General features: G+C 31.0%; 1 protein-coding gene across 1 annotated transcript; it reads right to left on the bottom strand.

The window, feature by feature from the left end:
• Window positions 1-516: 516 nt before the first annotated feature.
• LOC115960632 (putative wall-associated receptor kinase-like 16) lies at window positions 517-14,283 on the bottom strand. Its single transcript, XM_031079571.1, has 3 exons — window positions 13,251-14,283; window positions 12,505-12,651; window positions 517-1,979 (listed from the first exon to the last, which is right to left on the bottom strand). The coding sequence occupies exons 1-3, from the start codon at window positions 14,134-14,136 to the stop codon at window positions 766-768; spliced, it is 2,247 nt and encodes a 748-aa protein (XP_030935431.1). The 5' UTR covers window positions 14,137-14,283; the 3' UTR covers window positions 517-765.
• Window positions 14,284-24,023: the final 9,740 nt, after the last annotated feature.

Here is a 24,023-nt window from a genome sequence, read left to right on the forward strand (position 1 = left end):
GGATTCTTTTTTATCTTATTTAATCTTGTAATTTTATTTTATTTTATCTTGTAATTTTATTTTATTTTTTTGTATTTTTAAAGGAGAAAGGCATGACCGAAATTTAAGTTGCTTACCTATTATTTGAAATCCTATAATGCAAGTGTTTCATTAGATTCTTTTTTATCTTATTTGATCTTGTAATTTTATTTTATTTTATTGTATTTTTAAAGGAGAAGGACATAAAAGTGAAGCAAAATTACATATTTAGCACTATTTTTAATAGAGTTGGGTTACGAAAGTCTAACTAAGCTAACCTTAAGTGTGTAAAATGTAAAATTTCAAACCATAGGTAGACAACCTAAATTTCAGCCAAACCACATGTGGATAAGTTGTAATTTGCCCATAGTTTTAATGTGGGTGAAAGAGGACCGAACAAAAAATTGGAAATAAGTCACAAAAAGAGAGAGAAATGGATAAATGAGAGCTACACTCAACCAGATGATAAAAACCGTTTAAAAATCAATACAAAAAACTTAATTAGGAAACCTACATCTTTGCCATTGATACATACATAACAGTCCTTAACAAAAAACTACTTCCATGATTACTACACTTCCAATAGTCAAAACACTTACAAAACAAACATATTACTACACTTCCAAACAACTTTAAAACTCCCAACTTTGTGAGTTGAATACATACTTCAGAATTAGGTAGCTCATTATAATACCATATCAAATTCAATTATCAATTGATACAAATATATTACCTAGAACTAAGCAACTATCTCCCATCTTCCACAGATTTCAATACTTGCTCTGTGATGCTATCATACTCGGCAGTTGTACTAGTAGAACAACCAGTGCCAACATCAATGTTGAAAGAATGACTAGTTGCACTAAGCAAGTATTCTGTCTTTTTTCCAACGACATCAATGTTTCCCAATCGAGTTTTTTCCATACTTCTCAATCTTTCTAGCTCCTTTGCCACTTCTTTCATGAAAGGCCTATCCTCCCCTCTCAAACTTAGGCACCTTTTTGCAAGATTAGCAATTTCTTTTAGTTGCTCAATATTGCCCTCACTAACAATGTGATCTTCAAAAATTTGAAGTAGGCGATCCTCTTTTATAGCAGAAACAAAAGATATTGCTAGATTTCTATCAATTTCTGGCCTATCAAAAGAAAGTGCCTTCTTACCTGTTAACAACTCTGCCATAACAACACCAAAGCTATATACATCACTTTTTTCTGTTAGTTGGCTAGTTTGCATGTATTCTGGGTCCAAGTACCCCAAAGTTCCCTGCACCAAAGTGCTCAATTGTGTTTGATCAAGAGGAACTAGCCTTGAAGCTCCAAAGTCAGCCACTTTTGCTGTATAATCATCATCCAATAGTATATTTGCAGTTTTCACATCTCTGTGTATAATTGACATAGAAGTTGATGAATGCAAGTATGCAAGTGCTCCTGCAATTTCTGTTGCAATTTTCAGGCGTTTCTCCCATGAAAGTAAGGATGATAGACTTTTATCATGAATGTGATTGGAAAGAGGCCCATTTGTGATGAATTCATAAACTAGTAAGGGAACTTTTGTTTCTAGGCAACAACCAAATAGCTTAACCACATTCCTATGGTTAATTTGGGTAAGAACAATCATTTCATTTATGAATTGCTCGATTTGGCTTTGATCACCAATTTTGGACTTCTTAATGGCAACTACTGTGTTATCTGATAATACTCCTCTATACACAGTTCCATAACCTCCTTGGCCAAGGACTCTACTCTCGTCATAGTTGTTGGTGGCCTTTTTGAGCTCTTCTGTAGTAAAGATTTTGGTTGTCTCGATAGACTTTTGGTGACTAGAGAGTTGCTGTTTTAACAATAAGCCACCATTTTGTTGGAAGAATTTTTCTTTGAGTTTGATGATCTTTCTTTTTTTCAATCCCCAATATATCCAGGAACATCCCAGAAGCAGTACTAAGAGGCTGACTATGCTGATACCTACACACATTCAAACATGCATTTTCACTAAGAACAATGTTTTAACTTTATACTTTTGTTAGTATCATTGTCTATTTTATGGCAAACATTTTAACACAGTAAAAGGACAAATTAAATATTTAATATACGTATCATATAAAGATGAATCAATCAAGATTTCAATTATACCGCAAATAGTGACTCAGTGACTGCCACATAAATATAAATCTCCTATGAGCAGCTTTAATAAAATCCAACTCATGTCAAATTATATCAAAACTAAAAATATGGACAGATAAAATAGAACTGGTGAACCAAGTTTTGAATTGACATCCTTTTTAAAAGTACAATGTTACTTGGTTAGCTGAGAAGAAGACAATTAGCCCAGAATATTTAATTTCTTTAAAAATATCAAGGCTTATATATCAAAGATTGAACCTCCCACAAGTAGTATTAAGAGCCTAAGAGGCCATCCATATTGTTTTAATTTGCACCTTGAGCTAGCGAACCTAGTTGAGAATCTCAATCAGTAGCCTCGTTTATATAATCAATGTGCGGACCCGTCTAAATTTCTTATTTTCCGCATGGTCCATGACGGTGAATAATAATAATAATAATAATAAAACATCCTATTGATATCATTTCCGCAACTAAAGAGCTCAACCCGTCACCCAATCAAAAACAAGAAAAAAAAAACAAAAAAACAAAAACTCTCAAGTATAACATGCATTTAGGGTCTATTATGCATTTAGTATATAAGGATAGACTGCTAGAGTTTTAGTTTTGGACCTTTTGCAATAACATGCATTTAGGGTCTATGATCGACAGACTATAATGTTAAAGTGTTATGATTATTCTGTTCAATAAAAAAATTGAGAAACTGCTTTTCGGTATGGAAAGTAATAAAAGCTATAAAATAAAAGTGCTATATATGTATTTTCATACCTTAATCTATATAAGGACAAAAAATTATATAGTTAAATTAATGGAAAGCTTTTATTTATTTGTTTTTTATAATCACTGTTATTAGTAGTTCTCTCTCCAAATAGATAGACATTTAGTATTATTTAAAAAGAATTTAAAAAGTATTACACTTAAGACAAAGTTTGGCTACAAGCAATTGATTGTAGTTAATGCCTACAACACCACTCAATATCTTTTTTATTAGATATAAATTTTGATAAATCCACTATTAAATTACTTTTTTTTTTTCTATTACATTGCTTGTAAAATTTTATCTATAGTTATGTCATCAATCAAATATTGAAATTTCAAATTTTTGAAGTATAAAATTATGCATAAAACATTCTTTTATAAATCGAATAATAAATAACATCTTTTTGACACACAAAAATTGACATGTATGTAAAAAATATAAAAAATATGTAATCTAACAGTTAGATTTTCAAAATATGTAACCTTGTTAATTTTTCAGTGGGAGATATGGTCAAAAATTGCCTTTAGACTTTACACTAAATAACTTTTTCCTATCTCAAAGAACAAAGTTTTCCTCTGAACTAATTTGTAGGTATTGGCTACAAACTTCCACTATATTTTTTTATTGAATGTGAATTTTGAGTTTTTGACAAATCCACCATTATATTGTACTTTATTTTTTAATTATATCATTCATGCTTGCAAAATCTCAAGAAGATCAAAATCAATAGTTATGTCATTAAGCAAATACTTAAAATTCAAGTTTTTATAACCTTAAATTATTCATAATAATAAGTTTATGAATCGAATAATATAAATAATATTCAATTTAAAATAAATTTGACATACAAATTAAGAGTATAAAAACATATAATTCAACTATTTAAAGTTCAAAATATGTAATTTTGTTAATTTTTTAGCCACTTGTAGGCAAACTTTGTCAATCACAAAATTTCAACTAGGGGAAGAGGGCACCACTAAACAGGGGAAATTATTGCCTAGTCCCGGACTACAAGGTCAGCATGCTAACCTTGTAGTCTCAACCAATAGGAGCATGCTAGCACATTAAAATTTGCTTACCTCAGTTGAATTGCGAGCTCATCATAATAAAGGAGACTTGTTAACATCTGTTACTGTTTGAAAGCCAAATTTAAAATTTGCATATTTGAGTTGGCGGATCATGAAGCAACACATGGGCCCACATCAATAAAATAAGTGATATAATAGTAGGGTTCTCAACTGAATAGCTTAAAAGCCATAAAGACAACAAAACAAAGCAAAGGCAAAAGACAAGCGACAGAGAGAACAAACCAGAATACTATTTTATTTGGTTTCAAGTAAAAGCATGGTAGAAATGGACTTAGAGGAAAGTGATAAAGGTATATTTTGTCTTGTATTGTTTTGATTTAATTTATATTTTACAAGAATTTTTAATAATTTGTGGTGATCTACTTGCTCTCAAATAAACTATATAAAAATGTGTTGAATTTGTTGTATTTACATGATATGAATTTTATAGTCTAGCCAAAGAAAAATATCATAAAGATTTTGCTTCTTTTTTACTTTCATATATAAATGATTTTTTTTTTACCGTATTTATTGTTTATTTTTTGTTATTATAATATTTTTTTTATTGAGTATCCATAATCAACCCAAAAAATTTAAGACTAAAATATTGTTGTTATTGTTGTTATCCATAGTCAATCCCAAAAAAATAAATTAATAAATAAATACTAAAAAAAATTGGTATTAAAACATTGCTATTGTTATTGTGCCTAAACTTTAGAGTTTTGTGATTAAGTGTACCATAGGCATTTAAGAAGACATACAAAATTGTAAACAATGTGCATATCGAAAAAAAAAAAATACAAATACGATATAATTATTACATTGTAATTTCCTTAGTATTTTGTTTCTAATATTTGTATTTGTCATAAAAATTGTTGTAGTTATTTGCAAACTAAGTGATATTCAAGAAATTGAAGGGGACTGCATGTTTGTAGCAAGGCTAGAAAATAGTGATGAAAATTTGTTGAATAAGGTGGTTCATAATGCAGATGAAGCATATGTTTTATATAATGATTATGCATTGCGAATAGGTTTTAGTATTCGAAAAGGAAAGCCTAGATATTATTATGGGACGAAGAACATAAAGCACCATGAATTTCTATGTTCTAAGGATGGTTTTAGACTAGATGAAGATTTTTGTAAAGAGAAATATTCGAAGAGACTAAAGACTAGAAATGATTGTAAAGCATTTATTCGTTTCACAGTTGAAAATGATGTTTGGAGGGTTAGTGCATTTAATCCAGAGCATAATCATGAACTTGCACTACAATCAGAGAGGCATTTGTTAAAATCTGGTTGTCGTATTTCAAAACCTAAACCAGATGTAATTGATACCATGGTGAATGCAGGTATAAGTACAAATAATGCTTATTCATATCTAACAAAAGAAGTTGGAGGGAGTGAAAATGTGGGCTTTACCAAAAGAGATTGTTATAATCATGTGAATATGCAAAAGATGACAATGATTAGTGCTGGAGATGCTCAAAGCTTATTGAATCATTTTAAGTCTAAACATGCAAAAGATCCCATGTTTTTTTACACAGTCCAAGTAGATCAAGAAAATTGAATGACAAATATTTTTTGGAGAGATGGGAGATAAAGAGTTGATTATGATTGTTTTGGAGATGTAGTGGTATTTGACACTACATACCGTACCAACAAATATAATTTGATTTGTGCTCCATTTGTAGGTGTTAATCACCATTGGCAAAATGTGATGTTTGGATGTATATTCCTTTTGGATGAGACCACTGATTCATTTAAATGGTTGTTAAGTCATTCTTAGACTCAATGGGGAATCGATCGCTTATAACAATTTTCACTAACCAGGATCAAGCTACGTCAAATGCCATTAGGGAAGTGTTTTCAAATACACATCATCAACTATGTTTGTGGCATATTTCAAAAAATGCTCCTTCTCGCTTAGGAGACTTACTCAGAGTTTATGTACTTGTTCAATAAGTGCCAAAAATATTGTGATTCAGAATTGGAATTTCAACAGACATGGGACCAAATGACACAAAAATTCGATATTGAGAATCATCATTGGCTTAATATGATGTACAAAATTCGACATAAGTGGAGCACTGCATTTACTAAGGATTTTTTCACAGCTGAATTTAAATCTTCCTCAAGGAATGAAAGCACAAACCATGTTTTGAATGGTATAGCAAATAAATCAATTAGCCTCACTAAGTTTGTAATTGAATATGAAAATGTATTGGCAAGTATGCATTCCTCGGAGTTGGATGAAGATTTTCGATGCAAGCAAGGTGCCCCACAAAAAGCAGTTAAGAAGAGTGGCATTTTGGGTTATGCAGCTCAAGTTTACAACTGTAAGATATTCAATTTATTTGAAAATAAATTTTTTAATAGTATTGCAATGGTTTGGGATCAAGTTGATTGCCAAGATACAATTGGTGTTTTTGAGGTCGAAGAAGAAAAATAATGAAAGAGTACGCATTGTTCGGTTTGATCATCTCAATAACAATATTTCCTGTTCTTGTAAGAAATTTGAGTCATTGGGAATTCTTTGTTGTCATGCATTGCAGGTTTTTAGTATAAAAAATTTAAATAGAATTCCAAGTCAATACACTTTGAAACGTTGGACAAAAGAGGCTAAGAATGAGATGATGACTTACGAACAAGACAATCATTCATTTAGTAATGATAAAGAGGCAAAGATAGTACGGCGTAATAGCATGATACGAATAGCTAATACAATCATATCTAAAAGTCAAGGGGAGGATAGCCTTAAGAAAATTTGCCAAAAATTGCTATTGGAACTTGATGAAAAAATTGAAAGGGAGTTATCAAAGGTAAAGTTTGGTGCAGATGCAAAAGTGGAAAAGAATGAAGTCATACAATGCGACACCACTAATTAAATGCCATGCTTGCCAAACAAGGTGTCAGTGTTAAATCCCCCATGTGTGAGATCAAAAGGTTTAAGAAAGACTAGACTTAAAGGGCACTTTGAGAAGCGCAAGGCAAACACATCTAAAGATGCATATTCTCCAAGTGAGCAACTTCTTGTTAAAAACCAAATATACAATTTAACATTTTTATCATCACTAAATATTTTTTGTATATTAAATTCTGATTTCGTGTGCGATTTTTTTTTTTTTGTGTGTACAATTTCATAAGAAAAAGAAAACAACAAGTAGTTGAAGAACATTCAAATGTCATTTAATGGCGCATACAATACACCAGTCTGTCAACCACCTAATCCTTACTCTTATACAGGTTTTACAAGTGCTAACTTATATGGTCAATCTTACTCACCTTGGACAATGCATTCTTAGGTATATATATAATGTATAGCCATAATCTGATTGCTATATTTGATACCTAATTACGAGCTATTTTCTATTTAAGACATGAGCTATATAAATGTACCATTTACATCTATGTTGCAAGGTACCGATATTATAGCCCAACTTAGTCTAGTAAATTGACACAATTCATTCATTCGATATTATGTGAAACTATATATACAAAGCTTTGTTTTGATATAATGTGTTCTTATATTTTATTCCTTATAGAATTTATATTCCTTATAGAATTTATCTACTTCCCAAATGAGCTCATTGATTCATAATTCCAAGCAACCAGATTACAAATATAGCCAAGAAGTAAATTTGGAAATTATTGTGGCATGCTTGTTTTATCAAGAGTGTCATTTATTTCTTGTTCTCAAGGATTACTTACTTTATACATTTTATTTATTTATTTTTCTAAAAATTAGGTTGTCAACCACATATAAAAGTTACAGAAGTAAAACATGGACAATGGCCACAAAGAACTAAGAGAGTTCATAAGGTATTTTTTGAAAAAGGCAGAGTTGGAGCTAGAGCTGGGATTGGAAGAGCTAGAACATGAGATATATGATGTGTACTTGGATCAACATTTGATGGATTTTTTTTTTTTTTTTTGTGTTAGGACTTTATATTATTAGGATATGTTAGTGCTAGATTTAGGTTGATTGTGGTTGCTCTTTTGTAAGCTCTCCATGAGTTTCTTTTTTGTGTTGATATTTTTCAGAGCCATTGTGTACTCATGAGGCAATTTTGTAATGACCAACTTAATATTATGCCGGTGTTATGATGAATCCATATTGATCATTTTAATTTTAGTTGATGAGACCATTATGTCTATTAGTTGATGAGAGCATTGTGTCTATTAAGCTGTGAATTCCATCAAACAAAGAGGGAGGCAAACTAGGTTGCCCACACTCTAGCCCGCAAAGCTATTCAGTTTGACACAGAGATGGCTAGGCTTGAGGAGATTCAATTTTTATTAAGTTCAATTTTTAACTTTAGCCCACACTCTAGCCCGCATAGCTATTCACATTATTTGTGTCTTATTTTTTAGGGAGGTTGTAAGTGAATATACGAATCACGTGATTGAACTAAGCAAAGCACTATTAGAATTACTATCAGAGGTTTTTGGGCTTAACACTAAGTCACTAACTACCTAGAAAACATAGAATGCATGAAAACTGAAACATTGGTATGCCACTATTACCCAGCTTGTCCTGAACCAGACTTGACCCTTGGCACAACAAAGCATTTGGACCCAACCTCTCTAACTACACTCTTACAAGACATTATTGGTGGCCTCCAATCCCTCCATCACACAAAAAAAGTTCAATTTTTAATTTTGGGCTATAGGCTCTACAGTAGGCAGAATTGTTGTTGCATATCACAATCACCAAACTACAATTCATCCACACTTTCAATAGTCCTCTTACTCAACCATGAAACTAAACCAACATAAGAACAAAAGCAACATTTTTAACATTAATTGAAATATTCCAAATATATTAAAATTTTAAAATAATCCTCTCTAACGTAATAAACCATAAAATTTAAGAAAATATGAATATAGTTTAGTTACACACTAGCTGGCAAAAAAATAAGCAAAACAACTACCACCATCTAAAATAATACATCAGCTCAAGGCAAAGCCGTAAAGCACAATGCATTGGAACTAAAGTTTTTATTAGGTATTTTCACAAACATCATCTATGCATTTCAAAAACAACATTAAAATCAAGTCAAATATAAATCAGCCACATTTGGGGTAGAGAGAGAGAGATGAGAAAGCCTTAAGATAGGAGGTGACATGGGCAAGCACAGCCGATGGTGGTAGTGTGGGACTCGGTGGCTAATGCAACCATGAAGATTCGGCCATGTTTTGTCCCACAAAAAAGTATGGTAGAATCAGAGATTTTAAAGTTTGGTGACGCTGAAGAAAAAATGGAGAAAATGAACACAAAAAGTGAGCTGAAGAAAAGAGAAAAGGGAGAAAATGGAGAAAGCCTTTAGTGTTCTCCGCTACTTGTCTTTTGCCTTTGCTTTGTTTTGTTTTCTTTATGGCTTTTAAGCCATTAAGTTGAGAACCCTACCATTGTATCACTTATTTTACTGATGTGGGCCCATGTGTTGCTTCATGGCCCACCAACTCAAATATGCAAATTTTAAATTTAGCTTTCAAACGGTAACAGATGTTAACAAGTCTCCTTTATTACGATGAGCATGCAGTTCAACTGAGGTAAGCAAATTTTAATGTGCTAGCATGCTCCTATTGGCTGAGACTACAAAGTCAGCATGCTAACCTTCTAGTCCAGGACTAGGCAATAATTTCCCACCAATCAATGTAATTTGCTGTCATCATTAAATTTTTGAATAATAGCTGATGTCCTTTTAACCAACAATCATTTGTTTTATTCTGGCTTGTAAAGCAATGTCTAGAAGACAACGTGAGTAACGTGACCAAACACAACAATGGCAGTCTAAAAAAGTCAACGTGAAAAGACTAGAAAAGTGTCATGAGATTTCTCCGTTTTGAGCACTAGACAATTGTTATTTATTTGAAAGAAATGAAAAATAAGAGGATTAGCATGGGAGGAGTAAGAGTTTCATTCTATTTTATAATAAAAATCAATTTTTTTCTATTTTACACTATTAATTTGTAAAAATATCCGCATCAGATTATCTATAATATATCTTTTTTTATGAAAATAATATTTTTTTCAACTTTTTTTTATTATTTTCCTTACCTATACATGGCCCCACCACCTTACCACACACCACTTCTCTAAATACTCTCTCTCTTTATTTTTTTTCTTCCCCTTTCTACTTTCTTCTTTCCTCTTCTTCTTCTTTTTCATTTCTTAAAAAAAAAAAAATTCCTTTCTCTTTCTTCCCCTATCTTTCTCTATCAATCGATGCCCTCTTCAAACCTAAAAAAAAAAATTTCTCTACCAAGCCTCCATGGCTCAATACACTCACACTCTCTACTTGAGTTGATTTTAAGTTGGGTTTGTGATGGTTTTCACTAATTTTGGGTTGATTGTGTTTGGATTAAATTGATGTTGTAATGGGTTGGTGGTGGTGGTGGTTGGTTAGTTGTGATGGTGGATGGATGTTGGCGGTAGGCTTCTTCTTCTTCTTCTTCTTGGCATTGAAGAGTGGGTGAGAGAGAGTCTGACAAGGCAAGGGAGAGGAGAGGAAAAAAATATAAAATAATCATATAGAAAGCTATAGTAACCATGCATATATATATATATATATATATGGTTACTATAGCAATTTTGCATATAAACAGTGTTTTAGACAGATTAATGTAGGTAGTTTTTGAGCAAAAATGTGTAAAATTGTGTAAAATTTCCAACTTTTTCTATTTTGCATTGACTGGTGCAAGTGCTCTAAAAGGATAAGTCCATTAGGTAGGTCTTTTGGTTTTGAAAAAGGTTATGAGCAAAACCCTTCAAATACTTCTTATATCTTTCTATTGAGTGTCAATTTTGAAAGCAGAAAGTTTAACAACAAAATTAGTTGTAACTTAAGAATCTTATTCAATATCTTTTTATTGGAGATGAATTTTGACAAATCTATCATTAGATTATATCTACTTCTTATATCCTTTATACTTATAAAATTTCTAGAAAATTAAAGATCAATAACTATATCATCAATAAAATGTTTAAATTGAAAGTTTTTCTAATTAAAAATTATTCATAAAATATAAACTTATAGATCATATAGGAAATAATATTCGATTAACACAAAATTTAAGTAGTGTGTTAAAAGCGTAAAGAATATGAAATTCAACGATTATATTTTTAAAATATATAGTGATGTTTATTTTATCGAATAAGGTTGTAACCTTTAGCTACAACCAATTTTGTAGCTAAATTTTGTTTATTTTAAAAATCTAAGCATTCAATGAATCAATTACATGTTTTTATTATATCCTCTATTAGAGGTGTGCAACAAACCAAGCAAAATCAACCCGATCCAACCTAACTCGTTGTTGGTAGGTTGGGTTGGGTTATGAAATTTTTTAGTCGGGTTCAGGACTTAAGATTCACAAATTTATCTAATCTAATTTGACTCACCTATATTTAATATGTATTTAAAATTTAAAAAATATATTAAAAATATATATTATACAATTTGTTATTTACTTTTTTGCCCCTCTTCCTAAATAAAACTCATAAGTTCCCTTCATATAGTTTATGTTTGTTTGGTGTTATGCTCATGATTATTTGATTATAAATTTACTCTTATTTGTAGTGGTGTTATTCTAATGTTCAATTTAATAATAATAATAATAATAATTAAAAAAAAAAAAACTGTCCAACCTATGGGTCCAACTCAATCTACGTGGGTTGGGTGGGTTGGGTTGGACCTTTATGATGAGTTGGGTTCAGTTGAATTTTTTTTACTCACCATGGTAGGTTAGATGGAAAAAACTACTCAACCCAATCCATACACACCCCTATCCTCTATACTTGCTAAATTTCAAGAAAATTAAAGACCAATTACTATGCCATCAATCAAACGTTTAAATTTCAAATTTGTGATCTAAAATAATGCATAAAAAATAATTTAATTGATTGAATTGTAAATAACATTCGACTTAAATAAAATTTGACACACATGTTAAGAACATAAAAAACATGCAATCTAACTGTTATATTTTCAAATTTCACACTCAATAAAAATATATATGAGGAGTTTGAAAAAATTTTCTCCAAACTAGTTTGAAGATAAACCTTTTCCATCTATGTTTCTCTTCTGGTCGTAAAAGATTAACATATGGCCGTGACCGTGTGTGTTTGATAGGAAGAAAAAATTAAATTTTTAAATCATTGCTGACCTCCTTTTAATATATGGCTTAGCTAAGAAAAAACCATAACGAATGTTTATGAGTAATGCTAGAACCTTACCTCAAAATCAATCTCAGACAAATATTTTTAGAAATACGAAAATGGCCGTGATTTTGGTCCATTAATCGTGATAGATTGATCCAACTTAATGATATGATTTAAGTAAAAAAAAAAATTGATGATATGATAGAATCCTCTACATGGGAGGAGGATGAGATGCAATACCATATTGATGGTTGGGGAAAAAAAAAACAACTTTTGCTCCCAACCATTTGTAAGGTCCTTTTCCTCCCAACCATCGATTGGGTATTGCATTTAATTCAATAACCTAATCATACGATATAGACATACAGTAAATATACTCACCAACCGCGAGGTAAATTGTTAGTGATGGAACACATACTTCTTCAACCTTATGGTATCCATTGATGCACGAACAACGATAACTCCCGACTTCATTAAAACAATTTTGTTTCACCGGGCATATTTTTTTCTCCTTGCATTCGTCAATGTCTGTAGTTACGAAGGTCATTTAAAGTAACTAAGAAGAATTAATTCAATGCCCAAAAATAAAACACTAAGAAGAAGTATAATCAAAGGAAACAATCTATTTCAACAAAAGAGTTTAATTTACCTTCAATATTTTTTAAATTTAATATCTCCTTTTTATTTTAAATATATAAAGACAAGTTGAGGCAGGTTTTAACCTTTATTTTTTATTTAATTAATGGGTAATATGACAATCTTTCGTTAAAATAAAAAAATATTTATTTTTTAAAAATACTAAAAATAAGTCAAATCCTAAACAAAAATAAAAGTATTGCCTAGCAAATTAAATTAGAGACAAATAAAAAAATTTCAAAATTTATTGAAATTGTAAGTCACGATTTATATAACATCATTTATACATGCATCCATCATCCTCATCATCTTTATTATTATTATTATAAATCACAACCTATTAGTTTAAAGTTTAAACACTAGTAAAAAAAAAAGTAACATTTTTTGTGTAACTAAAATAAGGCAATATTTTAAAAATTCGTGAAAAATATAAACCTTTTATTATTTTTTTTAAAACTTGTTGTAGATAAGTAAGTAAATTGAATACATACCTTGGCAACCATCTTTGAGGTATGGGTTCCCATCGTAACCTTTCTTGCACTTGCAACGGTACCCAGAACCATTGTTGAGATCAGAACAATTGCTATTTGCTCCACATATGTAATTCCTTTTGTTTCGAGCAACTTCACACGTCTCGTTACCAATTGCCCAGTCAAGAACCATTGGCAAGGTTCTATTGTTTTGTAGACTGGTTAGATAAGCTGAGGAGAAACTGAACTTGTCTTTCTGGATAATGAAGGCAAAGCTGCATGGATTGAAAGACCAGACATCTTTGTGTTTTTCAAAGCTATTTGCTGCAAAACTAATATCTTTCAAACCTTCAGGAATATCTATATGGCAACACCCAATCCCAGAGCAATTCCCATTTACAATATTGCGTGTGTCGTTACATTTGGACAGGCAGCCGATGGTAAACGGTGCATCTCTGAGAGTACCATTAAGGAATGCATAAGTGTCACAGCCAACTGCCACAAACTTGTTTTTGGTGACAGAAACCGTGAAACTGGGGACCTGGAGCCATGGTGCCGTGTTATTTGACAGAGCCGTACCCCACTGGTAGTAACAGTTAATGGAGTTATACATCATGATGTTCATCTCTCCTTCGATGGAAATGCTTGTAACGTTGATGTTTCCGATCATTGGTTGAGGTTGGCCGCGGTACGATTCGCTACAGTTGATAAAAAATTTTCTACTTTCTTTCCACCGTTTCCGGTAACAACCTTCAGTTGTCCCAAAGGGATATGGAATTTTTACATCCCCACAGCTGTCGGAGCAGTTAGGCAAGGCTAATGGATATGCTATTGCTGCGGCTGCCATTATTGCTGTTAACATCACACCAACCCAGGTGACTAGCACAAGCATCGAATGGAAACCCATAGCCCCACTACTTTCCCAGAAGAGCAGCTAAGACGCTGGACTTTTTAAAAGAGCCCACCAGGTAGAAAATATGTAGGAGTATAAAATTTTTTCACAACTTTTTACAACAATTGTGATATGTGAGTATGTAATTAGTGAAGAAGAAATAGTAAATTGATGTACAAATAATAATCTGTTTACCGTTTATCTTCTTAAAACTGTAACAAAAACGTTATCAAATCATTTGTGGACAAAATTCCTCATCGAGTAAAGAGAAGACCTATCATGATGTGCAGGTAGACCATAAAGTAAACCTTTGCTTTTTATTTTATTTTTTTACTTGATAAAAAAAAATTAAGGTAGATATTGACTTTGACAAGGTCTAAATTAAAATTATACTTGAGTAATTCACAAAAGCACCAATTAAACTTTTTTTTTAAAGTATAATTCACTCAGTTGCCTATAAGGGTTAATTGCATGAGGGAATCTATATGTACACATCCAAATTATTAAAACTTATAATCATTACTCCAATTTTAACAAAAACTATGTCACATCTGAAAAAGAAAAAAAAAAAGATTAAGGGTCTGTCTATAAACAATTTATTTAGCTAAAATTGAAAATTTTTTTGTTGAAAATACTATAAATAAAGGTAAAAACTAGTAAAAATAGTATAATGAAACTCATGAATAATACCAAAAAGTAAAATGAGACCTATAAATAATAACAAAAAAACTAAATAATAGTAAAAATAAGCTAAATAATAAAATAACCTGACTTTAAACTCTAATCTCAAACACAACTAAAAAGTGCATATCAAATCATATTAAAATGTGGTTTAAATCAGGTTTTAGCTTTTTTTATTTTATTTTTTGGGTACTATCATGGTCCGACTGTACTATTTGTGGGCCATTTTGTTGAAAAAAAAAACTTTATTTTTTGATAAAAGTGTCTTGTTTTTTTATATGCACCCGCTGTTGGGTTCTTGGATCAGTTAGAGCATCCACATTCTAAAATTCTATTTTATCCTATTTTATCATCTCAAAAAACTATTTTATCAATTATATCATACCATTTTACAATACTCCTTGATAGTTCCTTGGATATCAGTAGGTTGACGAGTCTCGAACGATGATGATCTTTGGGCTATATCTTGTAAAACAAGAACACTGGATCAGAGGAGACCGGTGGGGACCGGCCAAAAGTCCTCCAATGATGAAGTTAGTTACTTTTTTCTCTCTATAAGGAAGGAGTATTTTCTTAAATAAAATTGACTGAATGCCTTACCCTTCATCGGAGAATCCTTACATAGTATGTGGGGAACGGTTATCTATTTAATAACCGTTCCCAATGTCAAGGAGTCCGGAGAATTGGGGGTAACTTCCATAACCGCTATGGAAGTTACCTAGGTGGGACGGGCCGTTCCATGGTGAACTCGTCCATCTTTTATTTGGGACGGACAAGATCATCTTGGATGGCTTGCCCTTTGCCCGAATGATGATGGGTAAGATTCCCATGGGATCTCGTCCGTCCGAAGACGGACGAGGATAGCCAGGACGCTTGGAACGATCACTTCGCCTGTAGTTTGTCATAGCTTGTCTTTTGTTGGACGAGACATATGGACGAGTTATGGAGTTAGATGTTTTTTGTGACACCATCAGTCCTAATATCTAAATTTGTATTTTACAATACTACACACTAAAATAATATAAATTACACAATAAAATAATATAAAGTTATCTACCACATATTTCAAATTTATATCTCTCTATCACTCTGTCTGCCACGCCTCCAAACAACAACCACCCTCTCATCCACACCACCTCCGCACACCAACCATTGTGACCCCAAACCCACAACAATCCCAACAAATACCAACCCGCAAACCAACCACAAACCCAGACACAATCCATCAAAAAAAATTATCAAAAAACCCAGTCACTGCCACACAACAACCACCATGACACCAAACCCATACCACACAACAACCACCATGACCAAAAACCCACCAAATATCCAAGCACAAACCAACAAAAAAACACCCACAAACCTAGCTACAAACCTATTAAAAAATAATCAAACAAACCCACATCAGCCACCACCACCATTAATCACCCATCCCCACCACCACAAACAGCAAATATAAAGAAACCCACAACCAAATCTGAGACCAAGCAATGTTTGAACTGGCCCAATGCGACGTTAACGGACCCATAACCCACGATTTCCCTAGCCTCACCTCCATGGCCATGGCATCACTGATTCATCGTGTCATCCTGGTCCAGCTTTTGATCCTATCGGTGGCAACAATAGCGACGGCCAGACCTTGTAAGACCCTCCTCATCTCCTCCTACTCTTTCTCCTTCAAACCCGTTAACCAACAAAACCTTTCTTCTTCTTCATCCTCGAGATTCGTCACCATCTTCACCGAGATCAGCCACTTCAACCCAAAACCCCAACTACAAGAACAAGTCTTTCCCACCACCACTGAGATCTTCCTCTTCCGTGACCTGATCATTGACCCAAATCCACACTGCCAAAATCGAGACCACGCCACATGCCACGTGCCGATCTCGCCACGCCGTGACCATACGGTTACCACGTGTGACCATGCTGAATCCAACCCGACTTCGATGGCATGCTTTGAACGATAGAGAGAGAGAGAGAAAGAGAGAGAGAGAGAGAGAGAGAGAGAGAGAGAGAGATGTGAGAGAGGGAGTGAGAATTGAGGATGAAAGAAAGAGAGAATCAGGGGGAAAAAAAAGCTAAGTGAGAGAGAGAGAGAGAGAGAGAGAGAGAAATATAATAAGTATACAATACTACTATAGTACCATCTTGCATATAAGATGATACTGTAGTAGTATTGTAAAAAAGTTTACAAGTTAAGAAGGCCGGATGGAGTGGGTTTTTTGTGCATTGATTGTAAAATATATTAACATATGCTAATAATATCACCCAAACCCAAATGACTTGCCGCACAAGCATCCTCTAGAAACCCATAGCCCTACAATTTCAAAGAAGAGTGTCTTAGTGTATGGAAAACTTCATCAATGCTGGGTTTTTTAAAAGCAGACAGAATATAAAATAGATTAGGGGAGGGTCCGATGCAATAGCCTCATGCAATTCCTTTCACATCATTTTTACTTTTCAAAATTATTAACTTTTTTTTTAACTCTTAACTTTTTTACTTTTTTAACTTCCTTGATCTAATGGTTGATATCAAAAGTTAACTTTTTAACTTTTGATCTAAACCATTGAAAAGGTATTGCCTGGTGCAATATTGCACCAAGTCTCAATCCAGCTATTGTCAATCACCGATTGGGGTGTCCCAAATTCCATTATCATTCTACTATGTAGGCCGTACAAGTCCTCGTCTTTAAAGAGGTGTTTGGTTGTGTTGTTTAAACAACAATTTTGGTTGTTTAAATAATACAACACGTATTTTCATAACATTTTTTCACCAACACGTATTTTCATAACACTTAAACAACGTTATTAGAACAAGATTACCAAACGGGCTCTAAATCTCAAAGTGCACATCGCATATGATAGGGGCTGGAGTTTGAACTAAATTGTACTACTTATTAATGAAAGTCTTTGCATTTTATTTTATTTATTCAGATATTTTAGAGTTACACCATTATTCCGTAATTTTTGTAGCAATTTATTGAAGTAATTAACTATAAGTGGTTGAAAATTATTTTCATATGAACTTAACTAATTTTTCATTACTATTTATAATTAACTCTATCTGAGTTGTGGCTAGTTAGAGGATTGCTCAAATTGCATAGGGAGAATAGTCTATTTACAAGACTATTGTAATTGTTTATTCTAAAGTGAAATTTCCAAGATAGGTTATTTATATTTTAGAGTGGCTTTTTATTCGAAGAGTTCATCAAAAGATTTTTACTTTGTCACCAAATCCTTGTGTCATTTTATTACTTTTGGATTGTGGTGACATGTTTGTGGTTGATTATTTACCATTGTTGCACTATCTATTGGATAATTTGGATTATTAAATACGGATAAAGTAACACTTAATCTACTAATTTGTTAGTTGGGTCTAAGTAAGATTATTCAATAGGTATACAGATATTAATCAGGACAAAAATTATTTAATGTAAAGATAGTTTAGTTAATTCAAGATGACTAGTCTCTTGAAATTAATGGGGAGAAAAGGTAAGGTGACAATCAAAGAGAGGTGACAAGTGTCCAAAGGTTATGTGCTTAACCCATAATCTGTTGTCATTTTTCTTTAGCTGCCACCTTGCCCTTTATGCAGCAATTACTACATACAAGGTTGCAGTAAATCCTCTCCCTATAATAAAAATAATAAAAGTGTTTTGTATTTTCTTACTTACCTTAACCCAAAAAAAAAAAAACAAAAAAACCTAATTAATTCAATTAATGGCTAACATTTAGTATTATTTTTTTATTGTCAACAATAGTTCTCTCTCAAAAATAGAAAGACAGTCAGGGGCGGAGCTATGTTGAAGGTTGGCCCCCCCAAAATTTTGAAATTTTTTTAATTATATATATAATTATTTTAATATTTTCAAAGTTTAGTCTATAAAAATAAGAGCTGGCCCCCCCAAATATTTGAATTAGTCCAATGATGTTCTTAAAAAAAAATAATCGGTCTAATAGTTATAGAGCTATAATTTTATTTTTCGCAATTCTATTTTTTATTGTAAAATGTGCTCTTACATCTGTTAAATATTTGATAAAGTTTGGCATCAAACATATTTGAATTTACCTTTTTTAACCCGTTATGTGCCGATTAACAAGTCATTGACTAATTAAAAAAATCTTGTCACTAAAACTACGCATGAAATGTGTCTTTAGTTGACACATAATAGGTTAGAGCAAGATAGTTTTAAATATGTTTGGAGTTTAACTTATTTTAATGTCTTTAGTTGCATGTTTTTGAAATTTTCATTAGTTCAATTGAAAGATTTTTTATTTTAGTATAAAATTTGATAATTTGTATTTAAAATGAAACTTTTTAAGAATTTCATTATGAAAATGGAAAAAATGAATTTTATTTTATAAAGATCATCATCAAAGATAACTTTGATTGAAAATACTAAGTTTTTTTTTTTTTTTTTTGGTGAGTGTTTATATATAACTTATCAAATAAAAAAGTGTGTATATGTGTATATATATATAATAAAAAAACGTGTGTATATATATATATATATATATGTATATGAGGGTTGTGTTGATAAACATATTAGTGCCGTAATTTGGCCCCCCAAACAAAAAATCCTGACTCCACCCCTGAAGAGAGTGAGTGTCCTTTTGAAAAATAAGGAGTATTACACTAATTAATTACTTTACCCTAGCTCAAAATTTTAACATTAGCAAGTTCTTTTTCAAACACTGTCATTTGCTTCCATCTTTATAGTTGAATTTTTAAATCATTGCTGACATCCTTTTATAGCCTAAAGATGCTTTGTTTTATTGTTCCTTTTAAATCAGTCAATCAGGTCCAACAGAGAAAAAGAGAATAAAGATTATTAAAAGAAAAAGAAATAGAAAAAGGATAACGATGATATTTCGAGTCTTTTAGCTAAATATTGTTAGATGTAAAGTTTATTTGTGATATAGGTATTGTTTAAACTTATTTGGAAAAATGAAGAAAGAAGCGAATTTCGATAACATCATTGTCGAAATTCTGAGAAAAAGTATGAGAGAGGAGAGAGAAATGATGTGAGAAATGTGGGAGAGAGAAAAATGAATTTTAGCAATGATATTATCAAAAATAAAAAATAAAAAAAAAATTGAATTGTGACAATTGAATTGTTGAAATTGGAGGATTAAAAAAAAGAAAAATACAACATCAACAAACTATTTTATCATATTTTTACAAACTGTTATTATGGCGAATTTCTTACTAGTTCTCATCAAGAGCTACTAATAACATCACTTTTTTATTTACCAATAATCACTCGTCACATCAACAATTTATAAAAGTTTTTGTAAAAAAATTTGTACCTCCTGCCTTTTGCCAAAAGCGGATGATTTAAATAAAAAAAAAAAATTGGGTGGCATGTTTGTAATTAAAGGTTGGCAAATTTATTGCGGAGATAATGGAGTCTTTTGGCTGAATATTGCTAAATTTGAAGTTAATTTGTGTTATAGGTACTGTTTCAACTTATTTAGGAATCTGAGGAAAGAGAGTGAATTTCGGCAATACCATTGCCGAAATTCAACAAAAGTAGGAGAGAGAAATTTTTGATTTTCGGCAACACCATCACCGAAATAGGAGGGAAAATTTTTTATTTTTTTTTCCTCCTATTTCGGCAATGCCATTGCCACATTTCACTTTTTTTTTTTTTTTTTTTAAGAATGATATGTGCACACAATTTTTACAACATTTTTTACAACAAATCACAGGTAATTAGTTATTATTAGTTAAAATTTGAATTTAACACTGAGATTACTTTTTTAATCCAACAAATATAACCTGCCACTTAAAATTTGTTGTAAAAATATTGTAAAATTGTGTGTTTTCCTCCTATTTCGGCAATGCCATTGCCACATTTCACTTTTTTTTTTTTTTTTTTTTTTTAAGAAATGATATGTGCACACAATTTTACAATATTTTTACAAAAAATTTTAAGTGGCAGGTTATATTTGTTGGATTAAAAAGTAATCTCAGTGTTAAATTCAAATTTTAACTAATAATAATTAATTACCTGTGATTTGTTGTAAAAATGTTGTAAAAATATTGTAAAAATTGTGTGCACATATCATTTTTAAAAAAAAAAAAAAAAAAAAGTGAAATGTGGCAATGGCATTGCCGAAATAGGAGGGAAAAAAATAAAAAATTTTCCCTCCTATTTCGGTGATGGTGTTGCCGAAAATAAAAAATTTCTCTCTCCTACTTTTGTTGAATTTCGGCAATGGTATTGCCGAAATTCACTCTCTTTCCTCAGATTCCTAAATAAGTTGAAACAGTACCTATAACACAAATTAACTTCAAATTTAGCAATATTCAGCCAAAAGACTCGAGATAATGTGTCTGTTTCTAAAAAAAGAAAAAAAAAAAAACTTAAAAAACGTGGGGCCTACTGAATTTAGAATTGTTTAGAAACAGACACACATTATCTTCACAATAAACCCATCGACAAGCTCGATTTTTATTTTCCAACTTGAATTTTTTTTAGAAAATTCTTAGTTGAAATTAAACCTGTTCAAGAGCTTTGTTATGTCCATTAAAGTTTATTTAACATAACATAACTTTTACTTATAATTATTGCATAGTAGCAGCATGATAGTCACTGTAATTTTTATTCAAAATTTTCTCTTTAAATTTAAAATTACACGTACTAATTCATCACATAAAATATTATTTTTAAATTAAATTCACAAATAACCAAATAAAAAAAGGAAAATCAAAATCAATCTCTCTTTCTATATATATATCACAGTAATATTTAATGTTACTATACTTTTCTTGTGCTACCTCATTTGTCATGTCATATATTATTTTTTAGATTGTGTTTTGGTATTATGTTTCTTTGATTTCCCATCACAGAGTCTTCTCCCTCCATTTTATAACTTTAATTAAATTTTGGTTTGGATCAATACTTAGTTTTTCTTTCAAAATAGGAATTTGAGTTTATATCAAAACACAATATGAATTTGAATATACCGACCAATTGTTTAAGAAATAAATTATTATAAAGTCTATCTTTTATTCCTTTGGTTTCATTTTAATTTTTGGTTAAGATAACATTATAATTTTGTGATGAGTTTTGATTATCATGATAATCTCCTTATCTTTTAAGAGATGGAAAATTTGAAATTTATAAAGTTTAGTTGTATATTAGAAAAATATAATACATTACAACAGAAGTTAGAAGAATATGATTCATCTTAAAAAAATATTAATCAAACACACAAAAAGTAATAGAATTATATATTTGTGGAGATAAAAAAAATCAAAAAAATTCTTGTGGAAATTTTTTAATAAAAAAATTAGATAATAGTTGAAATAATTGTTATTTTTATATATATTACACTACATTACATAATATATTTATATATCCAACTAATCTATATATATATATAAAACCGAAACCTTTGAAACTCCCACAATTTTCCACATCATCATTTTAATTTAAAAAAATTATAATTTTTAAAACTAAATAGTGAGAGAGTCCTAACAGGAGTCTCTTTTATATATATATATATATATAAGAGACAAAATCTTTGAAAACCCTAAAGCAATCTCCTCTGTTCGTCTCCACTAAGAGAGAAAACCCTAAGCTTCAATTTCTTTGGTACGCTTGCTATTGCTTTTTCTCTTTTTTGTGAATTAATTTTTTTTGCTTTTGTTTTGTATGGAGTAGTACTTTACAATATATAGTATAACTACAAGTATTGTAGTAAGTTTGCTAACTTTTTGTGTGGTTCAAAGATGTTATATTCTATATTATTTTAGATTATATAACCTTAAGTTTTCAATTCCTTTTGTGTGGATATTTTCTCATAGCTGTGGAGTAAGGTATATGCACTATATGTTATCTTATGTTTTCTCTTATGGTATCATGCTTCTTTGTTTATTAATTAAAGATTATGTTGGAAGCCTATATCATTTGCACCTTCAAAGTGTTCGACAATGTTTGAACCAAATTTTTCATCAATTAGGAAGAATTGGATAAAAAAAACTTAGAAAAGCTTTCCATCCTTACTGAAATTGTCTCACAATAATGACTTTTTTTTTTTTTTTTTATAATTTGTAGGTTCTGAATGTTTTGATTTTTAATTTTATTGTCTTTTGAAAGTTTGACCATCTAATTTTGGGTTCAATTTTTTGCAATATTTGAAACAGTTTAGCAAATTTCAACTGTTATAACTATGGATTATTCTCTTGAAGGTAACCTATCTTTCTCTTATATTTCTCTATTTGGTAGTCATATATATTTTGTTTTGTTTCAATAATTTCTAGGCAGTGCCAGTAAATTTTCTGATTTTTTTTCCCCTTTCGAACGTTTTAACATCAGAACTTTTTAGTTTTTTTTTTTCAATATCTAAATTTGGCTTATTCATCAAATTGTAACTCAAAAAGATAAAAGCAATTCACGCAATAGTATAGTTTCATAATCAATTTAAAATTTTATAAAATTATTTTAGCATCCGGAATTTTATAAAATTATTCTTTCAGTAGGTTAATTACTTACTTTCAACAAAAATAATTGTCAATAACTTGCTTTAAATTATCCCGTGCATCGTACGGGTTAGCGACTAGTTATAATAAAAGTTGTATTACACAAAATAATACTCTAGAAGAACTCTACTAGGAATTAGGAAATAAAAAAGATCACAACGATATTTTAAATTTCAAATTAAGTCTTCCTTACAGTTACAGTCAACGTGAACTCTGAAGAAATCAAGAAATTAAAGAACCAAGCCGCTCCACAATAGCAGAAAGTACAGCAGCAGCCATACTTTCGAAATGGAAATTTGCTGTGAAAGAGTACGTACGTAGAGGGAGTTTGGATACGGCGTTTTGTTCGCCGCGTTTTAGGGCCTGTTTGGGTAAGGATTTTTCATCACTTAATTTCCGTCACTCAATTTCCATCACTCATCACTCATCACTCATCACTCATCACTCATTTTTTCACACTCATTTGGCAACATCACTTTTATTTTCATCACTCAATTTTTTCACACTATTCATGGGTCCCACACCTGTTAGCCAGTACAGTAGTTTTTTTTTTTTTTTTTAGCACCCAACTCACCGAAACTAATATATATATAAAAAAAAAAAAAAAAACCAAACGAACAGCCAACCCAGGAAAAGAAAAAGAAAAAAAAAAAAAGAACAACGCCAACCCAGAAAAAAACACAACGCCAACCCAGAAAAAAAAAAAAAAAGAAAAACAACCAGAAAAAAA

Source organism: Quercus lobata, chromosome 9 (genome assembly GCF_001633185.2).
Source record: "Quercus lobata isolate SW786 chromosome 9, ValleyOak3.0 Primary Assembly, whole genome shotgun sequence".
Lineage (NCBI taxonomy): Eukaryota > Viridiplantae > Streptophyta > Magnoliopsida > Fagales > Fagaceae > Quercus > Quercus lobata.

Coding starts and splice junctions, on each gene's coding strand:
- LOC115960632 (XM_031079571.1), bottom strand. CDS start 14,136: ATGGGTTTCCATTCGATGCTTGTGCTAGTCACCTGGGTTGGTGTGATG. Junction 12,652..13,250: donor CCTCAAAGATGGTTGCCAAG/GTATGTATTCAA, acceptor TCGTAACTACAG/ACATTGACGAATGCAAGGAG. Junction 1,980..12,504: donor AACAATTTACCTCGCGGTTG/GTGAGTATATTT, acceptor GAATGTGTGTAG/GTATCAGCATAGTCAGCCTC.